Source organism: Microtus oregoni, unplaced genomic scaffold (assembly GCF_018167655.1).
Source record: "Microtus oregoni isolate MIOR12 unplaced genomic scaffold, Mior012 000018F_ref0000195, whole genome shotgun sequence".
Lineage (NCBI taxonomy): Eukaryota > Metazoa > Chordata > Mammalia > Rodentia > Cricetidae > Microtus > Microtus oregoni.
The window spans coordinates 8,285,130-8,305,719 of record NW_024543077.1 but is presented as its reverse complement, the minus strand read 5'-3'; the positions used below and the strand labels follow the sequence as shown (position 1 = coordinate 8,305,719).

The window sequence follows — 20,590 nt, the reverse complement described above, 5'->3', positions numbered from 1 at the left end:
ACAGGAAGTGCATTGGAAACAACATCTAAAACTCTAGAATTGATGGAGACATCTCGCTGCCTGGACAGTCACTCAAAGTTCTTCTGTAATATTGAGACATCAATCTTCAGGCTACAGGCCCATAGTATCCAGCAGACTTTTTTATACAATAGAAAATTTGAAGATTTGTTCTGCCATGTAATGGCAAAATTTGTCAGTCACTTTTTTTGTGTGTCCTGCTGAATATCTGGCATATTCTTTATAAAGCAAGAACTCTGAAGGACTGTCTCACTTTTAGGCACGTTAATTTTTCTTTGGGTCCTGCATGTTCAGTTCATACAGCATAACATCAAGCAGTCCAGGCAAGAGCAGTTTATTGCCCAAATGGCCAGCCTTGTCACAATGAAGGCAAATTGTATAATGAGTTTCTTCAGTCATCCTCTCTGAAGTAATTTGTGCTACCAAAAGCAGACATGTCTCACTGTCAAGAAACGCCTAATTTCTTTAAACATTTAAATGCCATATTCTATAGGTCTTTGAAGCATTGAAGGTTATCTATCTAACTGAAATATATCTCTATATATTAAGAAAACCTAAATAATATGACTATACGCTTGACTATTATAAACGACTCTCTATTAATCTACAATTTTTAATTATATATTACATTTTAAATAATCTCTATAAACATATAATCTTAAATAAGAATAGAAATATATTTATAACAAAACTGACAGCAAATTTTTATCAATAAACCAAAGCAAAATCATACCAATGCAAAGTATTCATCTTTATATTATATCTCCCTTAGCCTTTTTTAAAGAAAGAGTTTGACTGTGACCATTTAACCATTTATAATCAATCCCCTTTAAATGAAAACAAACATTTATAAACAATCATTTTGGGAATTTGGACATAGTTTTCTCCAAACTGCTTCCTGCTGTTTGTTGCGCAAATTATTTTTAGGGTCATGCAGGCCTTTTGAGGGGTCTTGTTCCATCAAACCTCATAAACCTGGATAGAATCAACAGGTTCTCATCTCCCATGGAAACAAAAGAAGAACCTCTTTTCCAAAGCAAGATATCCCTAGACCCAAATTTTGAGGTCAAGATGACTTTAAAATATTTATGTTGGTTTAGCTTAGCAGGCCCCTGAATCAAATTTCTCTCTGTAGTCAAGAAATTCAAAGGAAACACAGTAATATGCATTTTTATTAGACTGAATTTTCTATCTTTACATGGCTTATTTTTTATTCTATAACTTTTTTAATATTTATTTTATGTTTACTCCTTTTATCTATGACTGTCTGTACTGTTATTTTACTTTTACTGTCTCTTTAAGGACTTTATTTTATAACTGTCTATAATCTTTCCCCCCTCTCTCCCAAGCCTATGCACATTTTTATACACACTGTGTCTCATTTAGAGTTCCTTTATGTCTGAATCTGTCTTATTATATATCTGAAATCCTTTTCTGACAAAGAGCATTTTAAAATGACAAGCAGTATGGTTGAGGCAGTCCTGGGTGCTGGTTCCACCTCTCTTGGCCTTTCAGTTTGGCAGAGGTACATTTTCTGCCAGCTCTGGGTGGGAGCCATGCTCACCACCTCAACTCTGGGAATCACCAAGCAACACTTAAACCCTTTTTGTCTGAGTAAAAGCTAAATCTGTCATGTAGCATGCTGTGCAGCTTGGAGATATCTGTGTGTATGGCATCAGGAATCCCTCTGTATATGCCTAGAAGACCTAATCCAGCTACTTGCTCAGGCAGGGATGCTGAGCAACAGGTATCCTTTCAGTTACTTTCCCCCTAACCCCTAGAGGGCATAGAAGCACCTGAACCAGAAGTGTGTGGGCATACAACCCCAGACCAGAAGTATGTGGCAGGTCATGCTGGTTAGCCCCAAACGTAATGGGTGCCATTCTGTAGAAGGAGACAGCTCATTTGTTTTCTGGCCACCCAGACCCAAATAATCACAAGCAACTACAATAATTACAATGCTGTCTGGCCAATGACTCTAGTGGATTTCTAGCTAGCTCTTACATCTTAAATTAACCCATTTCTATCAAACTATGTACTGCCACAAGGCTGTGGCCTACTGGTAAGGTTCTTAAGGTTCCAGTGTGTCCTTCTCTTTTGGCAGCTACATGACAAAAATAAGAATTAGGAGGATTAAACAAAAACCACCACAGTGAGGCTGGGGAAAACAGCCCAACAGAAGGAAATGGGCTCCAAGAGCAGGCTTAAGAGAACTGTTGAGGAAAATTGCTTTAACCATATAAAAGTGTGCTACATTTGTTTATGCTGCATTTGTTTAATTATATAAAGATGCTATGCTGTTTCACCTTGCTTGCCTAAGGCACTTGACTGGTCTAATAAAAAGCGAAATGACCAATAGTTAGGAAGTAGAGGTACAGAAGAGAGGTTGGAGGGGTTATCTGACAGAAAGAATAAGTCGAAAGAGAGAGAAAGAGAGGTAGAGAAAGAGGGGAGAGAGAGAGGAAAGAGGGAGGATGGACACACTGGGACCAGCCAGCCAGGCAGTCATTAGGCAGACAAATATAGAGGGAGCAGTGAAAGCATGACATACAGATCAAAATTAAGGTAGAAAGTCCCAAGGCAAAATATAGATGCAGAGAAACAGGTTAAAATAAGTTATAATAGCTAGAATGAAATACTCAAAAAAAAAAACCAAGTCTGAGCATTCATAACTAATAATAAGTCTACATGCCATGATTTTGGAGCTGGTTGGTGACCCAAAAGAAAGCTTACCAGAGAGACCCACTGGTTCACAACACTCAGAGGTCCCAAAAAAATATTAAGCTGAAAGCTATGATATATATGTAGAGTATGTGGTGCAGCCCCTGTAGGCCCTGTGCTTACTGCTTTAGTCTCTGAGAGCTCATAAGAGCCTTGCTTAGTTGATTCAGAGTGGCCTGTTCTCCTGGTGTCCTCCATCTTCTCTGGGTCTAACACTCTTTCTAACTCCTCTTCCACCGGGTTTCCTGAACCCTTACAGAAGGAATCTGACGGAGACATAGCTGTGTGTTTCAAGAACTCTCTCTTTCTCTGTGTAATGTCTGGCTGTGGGTCTCTGCAACTCTTCCCATCTGCTTCAGGAGGAAGCTACTCTGATGATGACTGAATATGATACTAATTTATGAGTATGGAAGAATATCTTTAGGAGTAATTTTATTTATATGTATTATATGTTTTTATAAATATATGTATATATACATATATGCATACATACACACAAACATACATACATACACACACACACACACACATATACAGTGTTTGGTTATTATCTTGTCCCTTGTTCTTGGACACCCAAGCAATCATTGTCATGGAGTCAAATCAGACATTGGTTGGTTACTCCCCTATTCTCTATGCCACCATTATCCCAGTATATTTTATAGGCAAAGCAGAATTTAGCTGAAAGGTTTTGTGGCTAGGTTTGTTTCTTTGTATCTCTTTTGGTAGCCTGCAGAGTGTTCCCACACCAGCAGTACTAAAATGTAGGAGTAAAGGTTTTATGTAGGCACAAGCTCAACTTCCCCATGTTCAGAGAGTTGTGTGGGTGTTGTCCTCAGCAATGGGGCCTTGCTGTCAATTTGTGGGGGACAACTTATTTTTTTAGCAAACAGTCTGGATTGTTTGTGAATTTCTATGGGATCCTTTTGACCAACATCTCAATTAGCTGAAATCAAGTCTGGATACTGGAAGCTTCATTTGATGCGAAAGGATGGGCAATTGGTGTTCTGTCGCCATCATTATTTGGAAACTTCATTAGGGTTGCCTTTATATTTCATAGGAAGTTTACATTTCACTAAGTTTTTATATCAACCCTCAGGTGTTCTTTAGTTTTTGCTGTCTGTCTCCTCCCTCTCTCCCTCCCTCCACCCCACTTCCGCTCTGCCTTCCTACATTATCCTACCCTCCCTCCTCCATTCCAGTCCATCCACAAAATCTATTCTATTTTGCCCTCCCAGGGAGATCCAAGTGCTCTCCGACTGCCAATCCCTCCCTTCCTCTATGTGTAACCTTCTGGGTCTATGGATTGTAGCTTGATTAACATTTGTTTAATGGTTAGTATCCAGATATCAGTGAATATATAGCATATTTATCTTTCTGCATCTGAATTACTCAGAATGCTTTATTCTACTTCCATCCATTTGTCTGAAAATTATATGATGTCATTTTATAAAGAGCTGATTAATAGTCCACTATGCAAATGTACCACGTTTTCTTTATTCATTCTTCTGTTGAGGGACATCTAGGTTACTCTCAATTTCTGGCCGTTATGAATAGAGCAGCAATGAACAGGGTACAGCATATGTCCCTGTGGCAGGATAAAGTTCCTTTGGGCATATGCTCCAGAGTAGTATAGTTGATCTTGAGGGAGATAGATTCACATCTTTCTGAGAAACTACCTAGGCAGCATTTTAAAGCATATGCACATGACACTTAGAGAAAGCCTCAGTCAAACACAAGGCACTGTTTGCACGTAGTATAAAAAAGAAGCTGGAACGTTGATATGAGCTCAAAGAAAGGCTTTGACAAGGAGGCTTTCAATAATACTCAATTATATTAAGTCAGAGCTAGTGTGGATTAAAATAGAGGGCAACATAGTCCCAATTCTATTATTAAGCATGCCATTCTAGATTTCAAGGGGTTGACTGACTTTCATCAACAATTTTAAGGGGAAGCTCAACAAAGGCAAGAAAACAGGGGGGAAAGAGATAAAATACCCTTTCAACCATAAACTAGTAATGATTCAGAGAAAAAGAACTTCCCTACTAGAGATGCAGACAGAGAATATGCAGAGTTCCAGATGGCCAATTTGAACTTAAAGATTTAGTAATGTCCTCTTTCTCTGTCTTTCTCTCTCTTATGAAGCTTTAAGTAAGTTAATGGTTATGTGTTTGACTGTGTTCCTAAATGTCTTGAATCACATATGACCTCTGAATTATATGCATCTGGATGAAGTTGTTACTCAGCACGTATGTTATCCAGCTTCTGTAATTACAAAACACATCTGTGATAACAAACGTATGAAGGGAGAGGGCTTATCTTGGCTTATGGGTTTGGATAGATTGATCCCACTGTTTTAACTCTGAGGCAAGGCGTCATGCTGGAAGCACATGGGAAAACGAATCCACTCACCTCTTATGCCATGCAGTAAAGAAAACAAGAAGGGGCCAGATTCACACAAGCCTCTTCTAAAGGACACCCTCATGACCTAAGGACCCCAACTTCTCCAAGATTCTACCACCTGCCTTCTAACTACCCTTGGACAAAAAAAAAATATACATGGGTCTTTGGAAGACATTGAACAGCAAAACAATAGCAGCAGCTAAAGGGTAATAACTGATTGAAGAGAAAATGATGAAGCATTTGTTTTGGGCAAGGTGATCTAGGGAGTTGAATTCCCATAAGGGGCTTGCATGCAGGCAATTTTTATATCAAATTTTAGAAGAACATGTAGATAGGGCAAACTCAAACTTCTCAGACAAGTAAAGCCAAGAAGACAGAGCACTGGAAACAGAAAAGAAGCTCCCGAACACGGATACCTAAGTTCTAACGCAAAATGAGTTCAGTCAACAGAGTTGTAAAATTTTAAAAATTTAAATTTATTAGGATGTATTAGTAGCACAGTTACACAGAGTAGACTTCAGGGATTCACCAATGATGGTCACCAATATGTGCTTCTTCGTGGTTTTTAAACCCTATTTTCCATCATTCAAATTTATTCAGATAATGGTTGAATTTCATACAGAGCTTCACAATCTGGGTCTGACAGGTCTTCCATTAGTAAAAATGAATGGAAACGTACATTTCATGAAAGGCACATAAAATAATCTAAACTAACACGGGAGGAATTTCGATAACCTCAATAATTTCTTGACATTGCAAATAAGAAAACCATTTCCCCCAAAGTAAACCACGTGAATGCAATTCATGATTCTCCATACACTTACGTGTGCACACATGCCAACAAGAAGACTAAGGAAATGGTAACATCTGAGGAGAGTGAAGAACCGCACGCTGGTACAGTCTATAGAAAGACTTAACTTTACAGGATGAGTCAAAGAGCGGACTGAGCCGGGCAATGTTACTCATTTTGCCAACACAAGGGCACATGGACACACTGTAAACGATGAAAAGAAAAACGGCACTAACAAGGTTCAGTATGCAGCTCTTATGTAACAGATATGTAAGCACACACATACACACTCACTGATCTTGTTCAATACTACTATTCAATGTCTAAGTATAACTGTCCGCTTAATGTCAGAAACCACAGTGTAGCTTTAAATGAATATGAATTCCGGCGAGTGGAAGGAATTTGGAAATCGAAGGGAAAAGAAGCAATTTTTGACATAAAGTGATAAACTTGAAACTAGTGAATTACAAAGCTTGTATGCTATCAGTAATAGAGGATTTTCTGGTTAGCTTCCAAACAAGGAACTATCATGTATGCTTAAATATGAGGGACTTGCCAAAGAAAATACATACATGAATGTCTCAAAATTCACACACTAAAAATTTTTACCCACAAAAATGTTTTCACCACTCACCTAAACTTTGCCATAAATAAACTATGTTTTTAAGGGTATAAAATTAATCTGGCATCACCCAAAAGCAATGCAGAAATGCCATCTGGGTACTAAGGTTCAATTGAAACAAAGTGGTGGACTAAAAGCGAAGTGTTTTTAAGTCTAAGATCCTGTATCTTCAAAGTTCTGAACCTTTAGCTTCTTCAGACAAATTTATGGTAGAATCGTAACATCATGCATCCTGTAAAGAAAATGTCAATGCACACGATGCTTGCTTAACTGATACAAGGGCAGTGTGCTAACCTCGGTAAGAACGTCCCCGTGACACACAGAACCTTTAGAGGACAGCTCGTGGTATTAAAATAGTCTGTGCAATGTTTGTACAAATAACATTTTATGAATACAAGTATACATATAATCAAGGAAAGGGCCGTGACATTTCCTAATATTAATTATGGTACCTAAAATTCATAGGACACGAACATAAATAAAGCTGTTTGAAACTGGCAAACACGGAGCTATTCTGTGTCATTCAGTACAAGGTACTTAATAGTTATGTTATTTCCAAAGCCATCACACTGGAATCGTAAGTTGCCACTCTTACAACCTAAACATAATATGGGAAATCAAAAGATATAAATACATCTTACATTTGCATATTTACACTTACACAGAAGTCATCAGTTACACTTGAGCCCAGCTTCCACATCACACCTCCCTTTGACATTGCAAGACCCTCTTTCCCCTTTGAGAAAGGTCCTAGTCCTTCCAGATAAAGACACAAAACAGAACAACTTTGGTCACGTCCAGGATGCATTTGCCGTACACTACATTCTGTGTGGCTGGGAGACTCTAGTCTAGAGAGATCCATAGAGAAGTACTCATTTGGTTTGAAAATGCTTGTTACTACCAACTGCGACACTTAGAAGAGGCCGCAATCTTTTAGGTTATTTTTTATGATGACGTCGGTGACAGCGTCAAACACGAACTGCACGTTCTTGGTGTCCGTAGCACACGTGAAGTGGGTGTAGATTTCCTTTGTGTCCTTCCGCTTATTGAGGTCTTCAAACTGACACTGGATATACGCAGCTGCCTCTTCATAGGTGTTGGATCCTGAGACGGAGAAAAAGAAGCATGCAAAAAGTTAGAGTGGTATAGGGTTAAGTACAATACGCCTTTAAACACAGGCCACTTTTCTGCATGAAAACTATAGGGACTCCATAACTCCACTTAACCCTCTAGAACAAAATGATTTCTTTTTCCAGTTGAAAAACACCTGGGTAAACGCCTCTTCACAACTCAACTTTATCCTTAAGAACTCCTTCCCATGGTAGTCTATGTTTGCTCCGTTTCTGCGTAAGTTTCCAAGAGCCAGACCCCTTTCTATCACTGTCTATCATCGACATCCCCACGCTGGAGAATTCAAGCCACCGAACCCTAATGGTGGCTTAGTAGTATTGAGATAACCCAGCGGTGAGTCAGCAATGCCAGCTGAATTCGTTTCTCTCCCCCTTCATATTTTCTCATTAATCATCTTTTTGTCATCATTTTTATTCAAAATCGATATCATGTCTCTAATATGGTAAATGTTATGAAGTTACCAAAAAAAGAAAAAAAATGATGTCCTACTCCTGCTTTTAGGTGAGGGGCTTGAGTCTGGCTCTGAGCAAGAACAATTTAGAAAGGGCCTGGCAGAATCAGGGGATAAGCACACACATCCTCTGACCCAGAAATTCCAGTGGTTAGGTATAGGTTCAGTAGAGCTTTGTTATGGTCAAAGAAAGTTCACAAATAATGCTAGCCCAACACGACCTTCTACTGGAGGAAACAGGGCCTGCAGAGAGCAATTTGGGCTGACAACATAATTTTGCCCAGTTAAGAATAAATACGACTATGAAAGGTTAGTTTGCAAAAGGAATACAGGGCTGCAGACAGATTTTGGTGAAACCGTAGCTCTCAGTGATAGAAGAGGAAGTGCATTACAAGGAAAACACCCAAGTGGCTGGCAGGGCCACCCACGCTTTATCCATACAAAGCCATAGCCATAAGATTCTGATGCGATGCCAGAAACAACTGAGCCATTCACAGAGCAAGTAAGTAGTGCAGATTTGAAATTATAATCTTAGCCTTTGGGATATCAAATAATTATGTGATATTCAGTGTTTATCAAAGACACTTCCTTTCTGCATCCAACGATACTCTAATTAAAAGCAGCTTTGACTGGGGCAGATCTGCAGACATTGCATGATGCACTGGGGTCTGAAGTTGGACGCCGTGGCTGCACCGAGCTCTTGTTCTTGTCAGAACGGGGTTGACCAAGTACAAACACCAATGGGCTACCCAATGTCAGCTCTGTGAAGACACTCACTCAACACTCGCTAGCAACCCACCCACTGTAATGCTAACTCAGATTTTATTTAGACTTTAAGAAGTTCTTGAGAATTTTTTTGTTCTTTCAAATAGACTAAGGCAAAGGTTAAAATATTTATATTTAGAGTTCATACAAACTAACGGCAGTTTTGTTTTTTGAAGGGAAAGGGCCCCTCACTTAAATATATATAATAATTATTTAATTATGTCATATTAATATACATAATATATATATATATACATACATGCATATGAAAACTTATTTACTTTGCTTGTACGTGAAGCCTGGAACAGCAGGAGTGGGTAGGTATTTCTCTTCTCGGCACTCAATTTTTGTTTTGGAAACAGGTTCTCAGATACCCTGGTCTGTCTTTCCACTTACTATGTAGCCCAAGATGGCCTTGAAGTACTAATCTCCCTGCTTCACCTTCCATGTCTGGGGCTTACAAGCGTGAACACCAGACTCATGTTCAATAGCAGCTCGGGATTTGTTCCATGGAACTAAACCAAATTTCAACCAACGCTTTATCCCAATTCCTGACGTTACAGACGAGGCACTGGAACCTAGAAAAGGCATCTGCCTTGTTCAAGATTGTGGATTTAATTCTGTAAAAGCTGGGTCTTTCCTTCAAATCTGCTGTGCTCTAGGAGCTCATTGGCCAGAGCATCAACACTGGGACGAGCTGCCCTACTGGCTCCTCTTCCCTGGTCTGCTCAAGTCATGCTCCGTCCATTAGGCTGAGTGACTACTATTGTTCGTCATGGGCTTATTAGCATGTGTGGGTGTTTGCCACGAGATAGAGAACAGAGACAGATCTTATCTTTGCTCATCAAATCTGTCATTAGCTTATTGTATGAGCAAGTCAGTTTTTAAATTCATTAAAGACATGGAATCACCTTAGGAAATTACCAGAAAGCTTTTCCAGAAAACGGACAAGAGAAAACTCATCCGCATCTTCAAGATGTATTTGTGTTCAGTTTGGAAAAATACTATGTCCTCCAGTGCAAGAATTAGTAAGCCAACAAACTCAAGCCAACAACTGAAAATCATGCTTTCGGGGAAGTTTCGCTTAGATACACATGATTTGCTAAATTAACCTAAGAGTCCAATACCTGCATATTCCGGGTAGCAGATTGTGAGGGGGCTCTTCTTGATTTTTTCTTCAAAGAGATCCTTCTTGTTTAGGAAGAGGATAATGGAGGTGTCTGTAAACCACTTGTTGTTACATATACTGTCAAACAACTTCATGCTTTCATGCATTCGATTCTGGAACATAAAAAAAATCATTTTCATGAGCAGCGAAGGCTTTCAGGAAGATTGTTTTTATTTAATTAACATTTTTCCTTTAGTTTTCATACTGACCATAGTTCCCGTCCCTCTTCTCTTGTTTCCCCATCCCCTACACTCCAACTAGCCCCCTCTCCATCCACCTCCTCCTCCTCCTCCTTCTCCACTCAGAAAGGGCCAGCCTCTGATATGACCTTGATGCCCCCTAGCTCCTACAATCCCTCCTCCCTTTCCTCAGTAGGGCTCCAGAGTTCTGCCCAGCATTATTTGTCATAGCCAGAACCTGGAAACAATCTAGATGCCCCTCTATTGAAGAATAGATAAGGAAAATGTGATACATTACACAATGGAGTATTACTCAGTGGTGAACATCAATGACCTCATGAAATTTGCAGGCAAGTGTATGGAATTAGAAAAAAAAAATCATTCTGAGTGAGGTAACCCAGACTCAGAAAGACAAACATGGTGTGTGCTCCCTCATAAGTACATATTAGGAGTAAGGTATAGGATAACCAGCCTATAACCCACAGCCCCAGAGAGGCTAGATAACATGAGAGGTTAGCTACAGGTTGCATGGATTTCACTGGGAAGCAGAAATAGAAGAGACCTCCTAGGTAATCAGGGGTGGGAGAGCAGGGGATGGGAACTTGAGGAAGCAGGTTATGTGGGTTGCGTGTGAGGTGGATTGGGGGCTGGAAGAGAGGGAGAATAATGAAAGAGACATCTTGACAGGGCAGGGCATTTTGGGGTTAGGGAGAAACCTGGTGCCAGGGAGGCTCCAAGGAATCCACAAGGACCCAGCTACGACCACTAGCAATAGTGGAGAGGGTGCCTGAACTGGCCTTCTCCTGTAATCAGATTGGTGACTGTCCCAATTGTAACCATAGAGCCATCATCACTCAGTAACCAATGGAAGCAGATGCAGAGATGCCCAGTCAAGCACTGGGGAACTGTTTTAAAAAGAACAAACATTGCACCAGACCAGATCTTTGCAGCTGAAAACCGTTCAACACCCCGAAGGACGTCCCAGCTGTTATCTCATCTCCAATTTTGTCTTAACCTGCTCTGTCTGAGTCACTTGGGCTGATTTCAAACTCAAGCAAAGAAAGCCTTAGCCGGTTTATTCCCTGTGCTGAGACAGAGGCTGGCCCTGAGTGAAAGCTATTACCTCCTCATGGGAAACGAACCTCTCTTCTTTCCTACAAGTAACAACAATTTTCTAGAAGCCAGCAGGAGACCCTGCACAGCTAGGCCTGAGACAATGATCATGCAGACCAGGGTTTGACCCAGACAGTGGAATGATGCATACTCCTCCCCCTTGACTTCCGACTTCTTCTTCCTTATTTAGAATCCAAGAGCTTTTCTCACTATCCAACTATAAGCATCTAGGATGCTGAGACCCTGTTCTTCCCATAAGGCTGTACTGAAGGAATATCTTCTACTTATTCCTAGCCAGTTACCTTCTAATGAGACTACTGAGGTGAGCGGTGGCCAGGTCTACTTGACTGAGACCTCTATCCAGTCAGATCTCCCAATCAAGAACTCATAAGCATTCCATAGCAATACCTTTTTGTCATCTCTACGCAAGCACAACTTGGATTTTAGATAAGCTGACTGTCTCGGTATCACCTAAACACCGCTGGCTCAGTGCCCACTGTGTAATGTCTTATGCCTGAGGTCCTGCTGCTGTAGCATGTTGTAACCCAGGGGTGTTCATGTCTGAACCCATCAAAGAAATGTCACTGTCGTGCAGATCACCTAGGCTGAAGACGCTTTGGAGAGTAATTATTAAATTGAGCAAACTGAAATCCAAGTAGGTCAACACTGTGGATACGAGCAAAGACGACTTCCAGTTTTGTCCGCTACCCTTTGAGGGACTGAGTTCAAAGAGGACACTGCCGTATTTTACAGTGTAGGAATGAAAGAAATGTATACGTGACGCTGTATTTTCCCTTCTGGCCAACAGCTGTTTGTACTTGATGTAGAAAAACCTGAAATCTTCCCCCCTTGAAATTTTCTTTGTACTTAAGGGACAGAACTTTAAATCTGAATCCAAAAATGCTTCCCCGGGAGAACAATGCATTTGTAAAACGCTACTTGAAAATTATTTTTCTATACATAATTAAGGGTAGCATATATCAAAACAACAAGCTATCAGAGTAACTCGTGAGAAAGTGTGAGCCTGAAACGGATGCAGGAAATGCACAGGTGTGTGTGTGTGGGCACCTACGCCTCCCAGCATCTCTACCCTCCAGGCTGCAGCAGAGAAGCCACAGCGAACAGCCTGAACTTTCAAACACTTCCTTTGTAAGCCAGGATTTCTCACAAGAGTTCTTGGCAACATCTGCCGCTGCCGGCGTTTCATGCTGCACCCCAGAAGTGCTTCTACTTGCCATTTCTTCATCCTCAGCTAGAACCAGGTCGTAGTCACTCAGGGCCACACAGAAGATGATGGCTGTCACGCCCTCGAAGCAGTGGATCCACTTCTTCCGTTCTGACCTCTGTCCCCCCACGTCGAACATTCTGTAAGAGGAAGATTTATGACTTGACACCACATTCAATGTTCAAAAGCCCCGACAAGTTCTGCAACGCCAACAGAAATGCTCCGCATAGCTTGGGGACTGTGGGATGGGAAGAAAGGGACAGAGTGGGAGGGGAAAAAATGTTACCAATTTGTTTTCTCAAAGGCCCAGGGTGGGGGGTTATTTTTTTTTTAAATAAATTCTTTGATTGCAGCAAGAGTAACTCTAAACCAGATGAAAAATATTCTTAACAAACAACACATATGGGCCCTTGATGTGTCTCAGAAGCCTGAGTTCAATCCTTCGGTCCTTTCCACAGGCACTCTGTGGCATGTGTGTATGTGTGAGTTCATGCGCACACACACATACACACACACAAGTGATGAATAATTAAAATTCATTTTTTTAAACAGTACAGACATCCATGAACAATCATGAAAGCACTTAGGATATCAAACCAGCAACAGATTAAAGGACCTCACTGCTTGTAAATACTGACAGCCACATAAAGCAATGGAGGAAGCCGGAGACCAAAGGAAACACACTCGACTTGCCAGTTCCAAGCAATAGAGCCACAGGACAGGGCTCCCTGTTCGTACTGAGAAATGAGTTCGGGCAGGATGTTGGAACGTCAGGGAGACCATCTCAGTAAGAAGAGGGTTATGAGACAAAGTAATTTTAGAAAATGACCAAGAGGTTTGTCTAAATTATAGACTAAAATGAGAGAGGCGGGGGGAAGAGGTAACAGACCAATAAAATAAGAATTCCTCAATAATTATATAATATATAACTATGGACAACGGGAGGTTAGTGTGCATGGTTCTGGCACAATCAAACAATATAATGCCAATGACCTTTTCTTCCTGTTCCTGGCAAGGATATGAAGTTAAGCCAAAGTTTAAATTTGCATAGACTACATTATACTGCCTAGAAATAGCTACTTATATAATGGAAACACTGCGTAAACAGGCACATTTTAAAGGCCCCATTTATCTCAATGGCGCACTAATTAAAGCCACTCCTGGTTAATTCCCCACAGAGAAGCAGTGGCCTAAAACCAAATCTGAATCCGTCCACCAGTGCCGTCACTTTTGCCGTCTTGATTTAGCTGGATGTTAACCTGCTCGTTAATGTTTGCTATAGCAGAACGATCCTACCACAGCAGACATCAGAGCAGACAGGCTAAAAGGAGAACAGAGGGTAGAGGGGTAAGATGCAACCCAGTGTAAAGGAGAACAAAGGGAGAACCGATTTAATTCCATTAACATTAATACAAGAATACAATTTGTAAACAATTTTACCATAAGCTTAGAGAGTTTTTTCACACAGCACGCCTCGCCCATCCATCTGGAACAACCCATCCCTTCCTCCACTTTCTCTGTCTGCTCTGCTCACTCCGTGACTCAGTCACCTACTAGTGCTTCTATGTTACTGATGTGGTCGACGTCTAGAGATGCCTGACTTTAAGCAAAGCAGACTCTCCTTAATGGGGTAGCGAGGCTCCCTGCACTCAGCCAGGAGGGCTAGAACCAAAGCTAGGGTTTCTCAGACAAGAGATGAAAATATCCTCATGATGCCACCACAGCTTTTAGTTGAGCCTGACAGTCTGCTCTGCAAACTCAGGTCTGCCCGTGCCTTCGAACAACTTAATCATTCCTGCTCTCTGGAGAATACTGAGTGGAACAAAAGGAAGTACCAATAAAGGGGGATACAGTAACAAAGATCTCCAGGTGTGAAAACGAAAAGGGGCTTGGAACTGGATACATGAGTAGCATCTTCAAGTGTCCTGAATTACTTCACATAAAAAGAAACAACCAGATTTTCTTGAAATATAGACAACAAAGTTAATTTTATTTCAAATTCAGATGAAAGCAAAACCCCCGGAGTTTCTACAGTCTTAGAGAGTGCATAGACTATGATGAACAGCATGCAAATACCAAACTGCTTAGAAACAGTTTTAATGAGTTCTCAGAGGAAAGGGAAAATGCCCACTGTGGAGAAGGTGATGCTGTAACAGACAGGCAGAAGTGGCTGCTTAGCTTATCTGCACCAGTTTGTATGTAGTGGACTTCCCTTCTTATAGGAACACAATAGCAGAAAAGCAAACTTGAGGAATGAATTCCAAGCCAAAAGGGAGTCCTCCTCCCCCACACAGGAAAGAGCGACATATGACCGCACAGTTGGCAGAGGTATAAGCCAAGGTGTGCCATGAATTGCCAGCAGCTACCAGACACTAAAATCAGGTCAGGAATATTCTTCCCTGGAGCCTTGAGAGGGAGCACAGTCTCCCAACACACTGATTTCAGTTCTAACCTGAAAAAAAGGAGGATGATGATGTTTACTTGTTCATGAACCCATTTTTGGGCAATTTGCATGGCAACCCCCGGGAGTGAAAATATTATTTGCAAAGAATATTCTTTACTCGTAAGCTCTATTTTCTGCCTTAGCAATTACCATCTCCTAAAAATTAAATATCTGCTTATTTATCTGCCTTTTTCCTTAAACAGTTTAAAAGCAAAGACTGTCTCTCTTTGCTTGTTTATGTCCCCAACATTTGATACACAAAGAACTTACTACTAAATAAATCAACCATGCCTACTGAAGACTTTTCAACATTTTCAAGAAATAATAGACTAACGTTGTGTTTAAGATTTGGAAATACTTTCTATATCAGGGGAATGTTAAAACCAAAGAGATTTCATTATAATGTGACAGTCAGATAATTTGAGTAGAGAAGGAACCTCCCCAATTTATTTAACTTATGAATTATAAATGAATGATGGTCCTTCATACATTGGTCATAAAATGGAAAATTCATTCTACAGCAGTGGTTCCCAAGTAGCATCAATCAGAAACAACAGTCGGGAGATGCTGAAGTCACTGGTCAGAGACTGTGTTTTGAGAAAGAACCTGAAATCCAAGGAGCAACAATAGTTGTGACCAGATTTTGTTTAAATTTATAACTATTTAAAGAGCTAAATGAAGATAATAACCAGATTAACTATTTTTACTACTCTTTTCAGATTCCATATAAATCAGGGTACTCAGAAATGTCATAATTATTTATTCATAAAATGTTATTAATGTAATTCTTTGATACATTTTTTTCTCAAATTCTGAGTATCTATTTAAACAATAAAAATTCCTCATAAAATCTGTTCTCCTTTATATGAAAAGGCTGTTAACAACTAGAGAATCAGGTTGAATTTCTTAGGTGTTTTTGTGATGTGAAGTCAAAGGAAATGTTTCCTGAAATGCACTACCTTAGCCTTTGAAATCATCTAGGACCAAGTGGCCAGGACTGACCAGTACAGAATCAGCTAACTCTATATGACTATCAAGCGCATTAAGAGAACAGCGTGTCCCAAAATCTATTACACATTTATATTATAGAAAGGAAATGGCAGGTTTTTTAAGTCAGGTCAATTTTATGACAGAAAGGATACATGAAATCGATATCTGGAAATAAATAACCAGAGCTGCTCAATTCTTTCATTAGACAAAGACCCTGACCATAAAAGCCCAGTCATATAGCTAGATACTTAAACTCTAAGAAATTCTCTCATAATTCATCTTCTATTTGCTAAGCAATCGTATAAAAATACAAAATCTATTTCATTTACCAGTGAAAGTCAGACAAAGAATTGTAACAGGAAATATACAGAGCATTACTAAGAGAGTACCACAGTCAATGGTTCATAGTAGATTTATTCTAAGTACATTTCTGCCCTAGTCCATTTCAGGCCAATTTAACACAGAAAAAGAAAAGTTATAAAAGCATATATAAGCAATCATTGTGATTTACAGCCCCAAATCCAAAAGAAGAGCATTTACCTAGTATTAGAGTAACCTGTGTTTATCTCTACGTCACTATATGAAAAGTGAAACTGAGCACATCCTGTAACACTGTCCCTCAAGGGTCCTCACCCCTGGAGTAAAAATAGTTTTCTGAGAGGATCACAGTGACAGCCAACCTCATCAAATCCTAGGGTCTATTTGATGTTGAAATGACTACTTTGACAAAGCTTGGAAACGTATGCTCTGGTAGCAAACACGTAAGACTATCCTGAACACAGTTAAAGTGATTTCATACGGCCAGACTGTCTTATGACTGAAATAATACAATGGCATGAGCCACCATCACCTGTCACATTGGTGGAGTTTTATCTTTACATAATTATTTTCAAAAGAAAAACAGACTCATTTTGTTATTGCAGTCCTGATTAAAGGCAACATGCTAATATCCAAGCATCTCAGTGGGGTTTACCAAGCTACATAGTGGAGTAATCACTGTCCAAATTCCTTCTGTTTTAACTGAAATGCTTTCCAATTCCTCCTTAGACCACATGACTTCACCATCAGCCATTTCCTCACCAAAACACACTTTTTTAGTCCATGGTCACTAAAACTCGAAAAACTTGCGGATGTGGCAGGGCACCCTTTTAAATCCAGAACTCCAAAAGGCAGAGATGCAGGCGGATCACTATGAATCTGAGACTAGCCATAGTGAGCTCTAGCCAGCCAGGGCTACAAACTAAGACCCTGTCTCTAAAACAAAGCAGAAAAAAAAAATGAACAAACAAAACCTAAGTAGACAAAATTTTTGAAAAATCAGACTTGAAGATGTTTTGTAGTTAGGCAAATATGTTTTAAGTCTTCAAACAATAAACATTTTAAGATTAAATATCATTGCATAGTTTTAACACAAATGGATATGTCTGTTGTGGCAGTCCCCTCTGTGTGTCGTGATTATAATTAGTGAATAAAGAAACTGCCTTGGCCTGTTGATAGGGCAGAACTTAGGTAGGCTGGGAAAACTGGACTGAATGCTGGGAGAAGGAAGGCGAAGAGAGAGATGCCATGGAGTTGCCGCCACCGGATATAGACCTGCTGAAACTTTGTTGGTAGGCCACAACCTTGTGGTGATATACGGATGAATAGAAATGGACTAAATTAAGATATAAGAGTTAGCCAATAAGAAGTTAGAGTTAATGGGCCAGGAAGTGATTTAATTAATACAATTTCTGTATTGTTATATCAGATGTAAGCTAGCTGGGCGGCTGGGAACCAACAAGCAGACCCCCTGCAACTTATGTCCCCAGAGCAGACATTGCATATGGCTACTTAATAACCTACAAATTTATCAGGAGGGTTACATGGCAAGAGATTCAGTAGAAAGGAAAAATATACCCACTATGAGGTGCAAAAAAAAAAAAAAAAGGAAGTGGAAACAATAAGAGTGAATTAAAAATCATTCCTACTAAATAAAATTTGTATTGAAGATAAACAGTCTACACCTTCCCTTAAGACAGTAGGGAAATGGCCACTCTTTCGAGGTAGAGGACATTATAAGAAATTAGAAAAGAACTGATGTTCTTTGGGAATTCCTGATAACACAGTGACATTGACATCAGCAGGTAGGCTTCACTTAAAGCACACACACACACAAGGAGAGAGAGAGAGAGAGAGAGAGAGAGAGAGAGAGAGAGAGAGAGAAGCAAGCTGAGATGCTCCAACTTCCCAGCGTGGAGCACTGAGCCTTCATTAGGAAGTGAACTGACAATGGTTTGTTTTGCTAACAAATCTCCAACTGACAATCTCCTTGACAAAATTTCTTTTTAAAAAATCTGTTCCTTTGTCCTTATCATTGGAGAGAGCTGAAGCTACCTGAAGCAGTCTAACCCATGATTCATAGTAAATCTTTCTTTTGAATGACAATCTTGAACCAGAGCATTTTACAGGCAAAGCAAAACAAAACAGAAGATAATTTCAATGACAACATAAACTAGTCCATTTCAAGCTGATGTGGACAAGGGCTGTGGAACAGATGATACAGCAGTTGCTGCTAGCTTTGCCTTTTGTTCCTTTGTGCCTTCAGCTTTTCAGATACTGTGACGATGTTGTAGAAGAAAAGCTAAGGGTATATATATATTCTTTTTAAAACAATCTTATTTTCCATACCAATTCCAGTTCTCTCTCCACCCCTCCCCCATCCACTCCTTAGACAGGCTGAAGCCTGCATGGGGAGTCAACAAAGTCTGTCACATCACTTGCGGAAGGACCAAGGCCCTCCCTCCTGTACCTAGGCTGAGCAAGGTATCCCTTCATAGGGATAAACTTTAAAGAGCCAGTTGATGCACAAGGGATAAATACTGGTTCCAATGCTAGTGGCCCCACAAACTGCCCAAGCCACACTGCCACGCACATTCAGAGGGCCCAGTTGGGTCCTATGCAGGTTCCCCAGCTGTCAATACAGAGTCAGTAAGTTCCCAGTAGCTCAGGTCAGCTGTTTCAGTAGGTTTCCCTACCATGGTCTTGGCCCCATTGCTCATAATATTATTCTTCCCTATGTCTGGACACCAGGAGTCCATACCAGTGCTTATGTGTGGATCTCTGCATCTGTTTTCATCAGTTGTTACTAGATGAAGGTTCTATGATGACAATTAGTCATCAATCTCATTACAAGGGAAGGGCACTTAAGGTACCCTCCCCACTATTGCTTAGATTCTTAGTGGAGGTCATCCTTGTGAATTCTTGGGAATTTTCCTAGTGCCACATGTCTCCTCACTAGCCCCATTATGGCTCTCTATATCAAGATGTCTCTTTCCTTGTATCCCCTCTCTGTTCTTCACCCACTTGACCTTCCTGATCCCTCATATTCTCCCCCCTGGCTCCCCCTATCCCCTCCCCACTCCTCTACCAGCCTCCCTACTCCCCCCATGCTTCCAATTTTCTAAAGAGATCTTTTCTATTTCCTCTTTCCAGGAGGGGGAATCTTGTGGGATAATGCTCTTGTACAGTGTAAATATTTGTCACTCACATTGATTTAATAAAACACTGATTGGCCATTAGCTAGGCAGGAAGTACAGGTAGGGTGACAAGACTAGGAGAATTCTCAGAAGAGGAAAGGCAGAGAGTCAGTCACCAGCCAGAAGCAGAGGAAGCAAGATGAGAATGCCTCACTGAGAAAAGGTAGCAAGCCATGTGGCTAAACATAGACAAGAATTATGGGTTAAAGTTGTAAGAGATAACTAATGAAAAGCCTGAGCTAATAGGCTAAATATTTTATTATTAATATAATCCTCTGTGTGTTTCTTTGTGACTGAATGGCTGTGGAACTAGGCAGAACAAAAACTTCTACCTACACAGGGATCCAAGTATGTCTTTCTTTGAGTTCTCCTTGTTTCCTTTATTCTCTAGGGTTGTGGACTGTAGGATGGTTATTCTTTACATTATGTCTAATATCCACTTATGCGTGAGTACATACCATGTTTGTCATTTTGGGTCTGGGTTACCTCACTTGGATTTTTTTCTAGTTCCATCCATTTGATGCAAATTTAAAGATGCTATTTTTTTTTAAGCCACAGAGTAGTACTCCATTGTGCAACTGTACTACATTAACTTTATCTATTTTTTGTTTGAGGAGCATCCAGGCTGTTTCCAGGTTCTGGCTATTATGAATGATGCTTCTATGAACATAGTTGAACAAATATTCTTGTTAGTATGAATGTGAATCCTTTGAGTATATCCCCAAGAGTAGTATTGCTGTGTCTTGAGATAGACTGATTCCCATTTTTTGATAAACCATGGTACTGATTTCCAAAGTAGTTGTACAAGTTTGCACTTCCATCAGCAATAAAGGAGTGTTTCCCTTACTCCAAATCCTCTCTAGCATAATCTTTCATTAGTGTTTTTAATTTTAGTCATTTTGACAGGGGTAAGATGGTATCTTAGAGTTGTTTTGATTTATATTTCTCTGATGGCTAAGAATGTTGAGTAGTTCTTTAAGTACCTTTTAGCCATTTGAGATTTTTTTGTTTAGAATTCTCTATTTAGATATGTACTCCAATTTTAAATTGGATTATTTG

The 20,590-nt window shown here is 40.1% G+C and overlaps 1 protein-coding gene across 1 annotated transcript in view; it reads right to left on the bottom strand.

Moving 5' to 3' along the window:
- Nucleotides 1-5,594: 5,594 nt before the first annotated feature.
- The window catches only part of LOC121458947 (guanine nucleotide-binding protein G(i) subunit alpha-1), an 84,548-nt gene continuing 69,552 nt past the window's right edge, over nt 5,595-20,590 (bottom strand). Inside the window, exons 6-8 of the mRNA XM_041668382.1 lie at nt 12,594-12,723; nt 10,026-10,179; nt 5,595-7,655 (exon numbers count right to left, since the gene is read on the bottom strand). Of these exons, the coding sequence (XP_041524316.1) occupies nt 7,465-7,655; nt 10,026-10,179; nt 12,594-12,723 (475 nt within the window). The 3' untranslated portion in view covers nt 5,595-7,464. The remainder of the gene's footprint in view (nt 7,656-10,025; nt 10,180-12,593; nt 12,724-20,590) is intronic.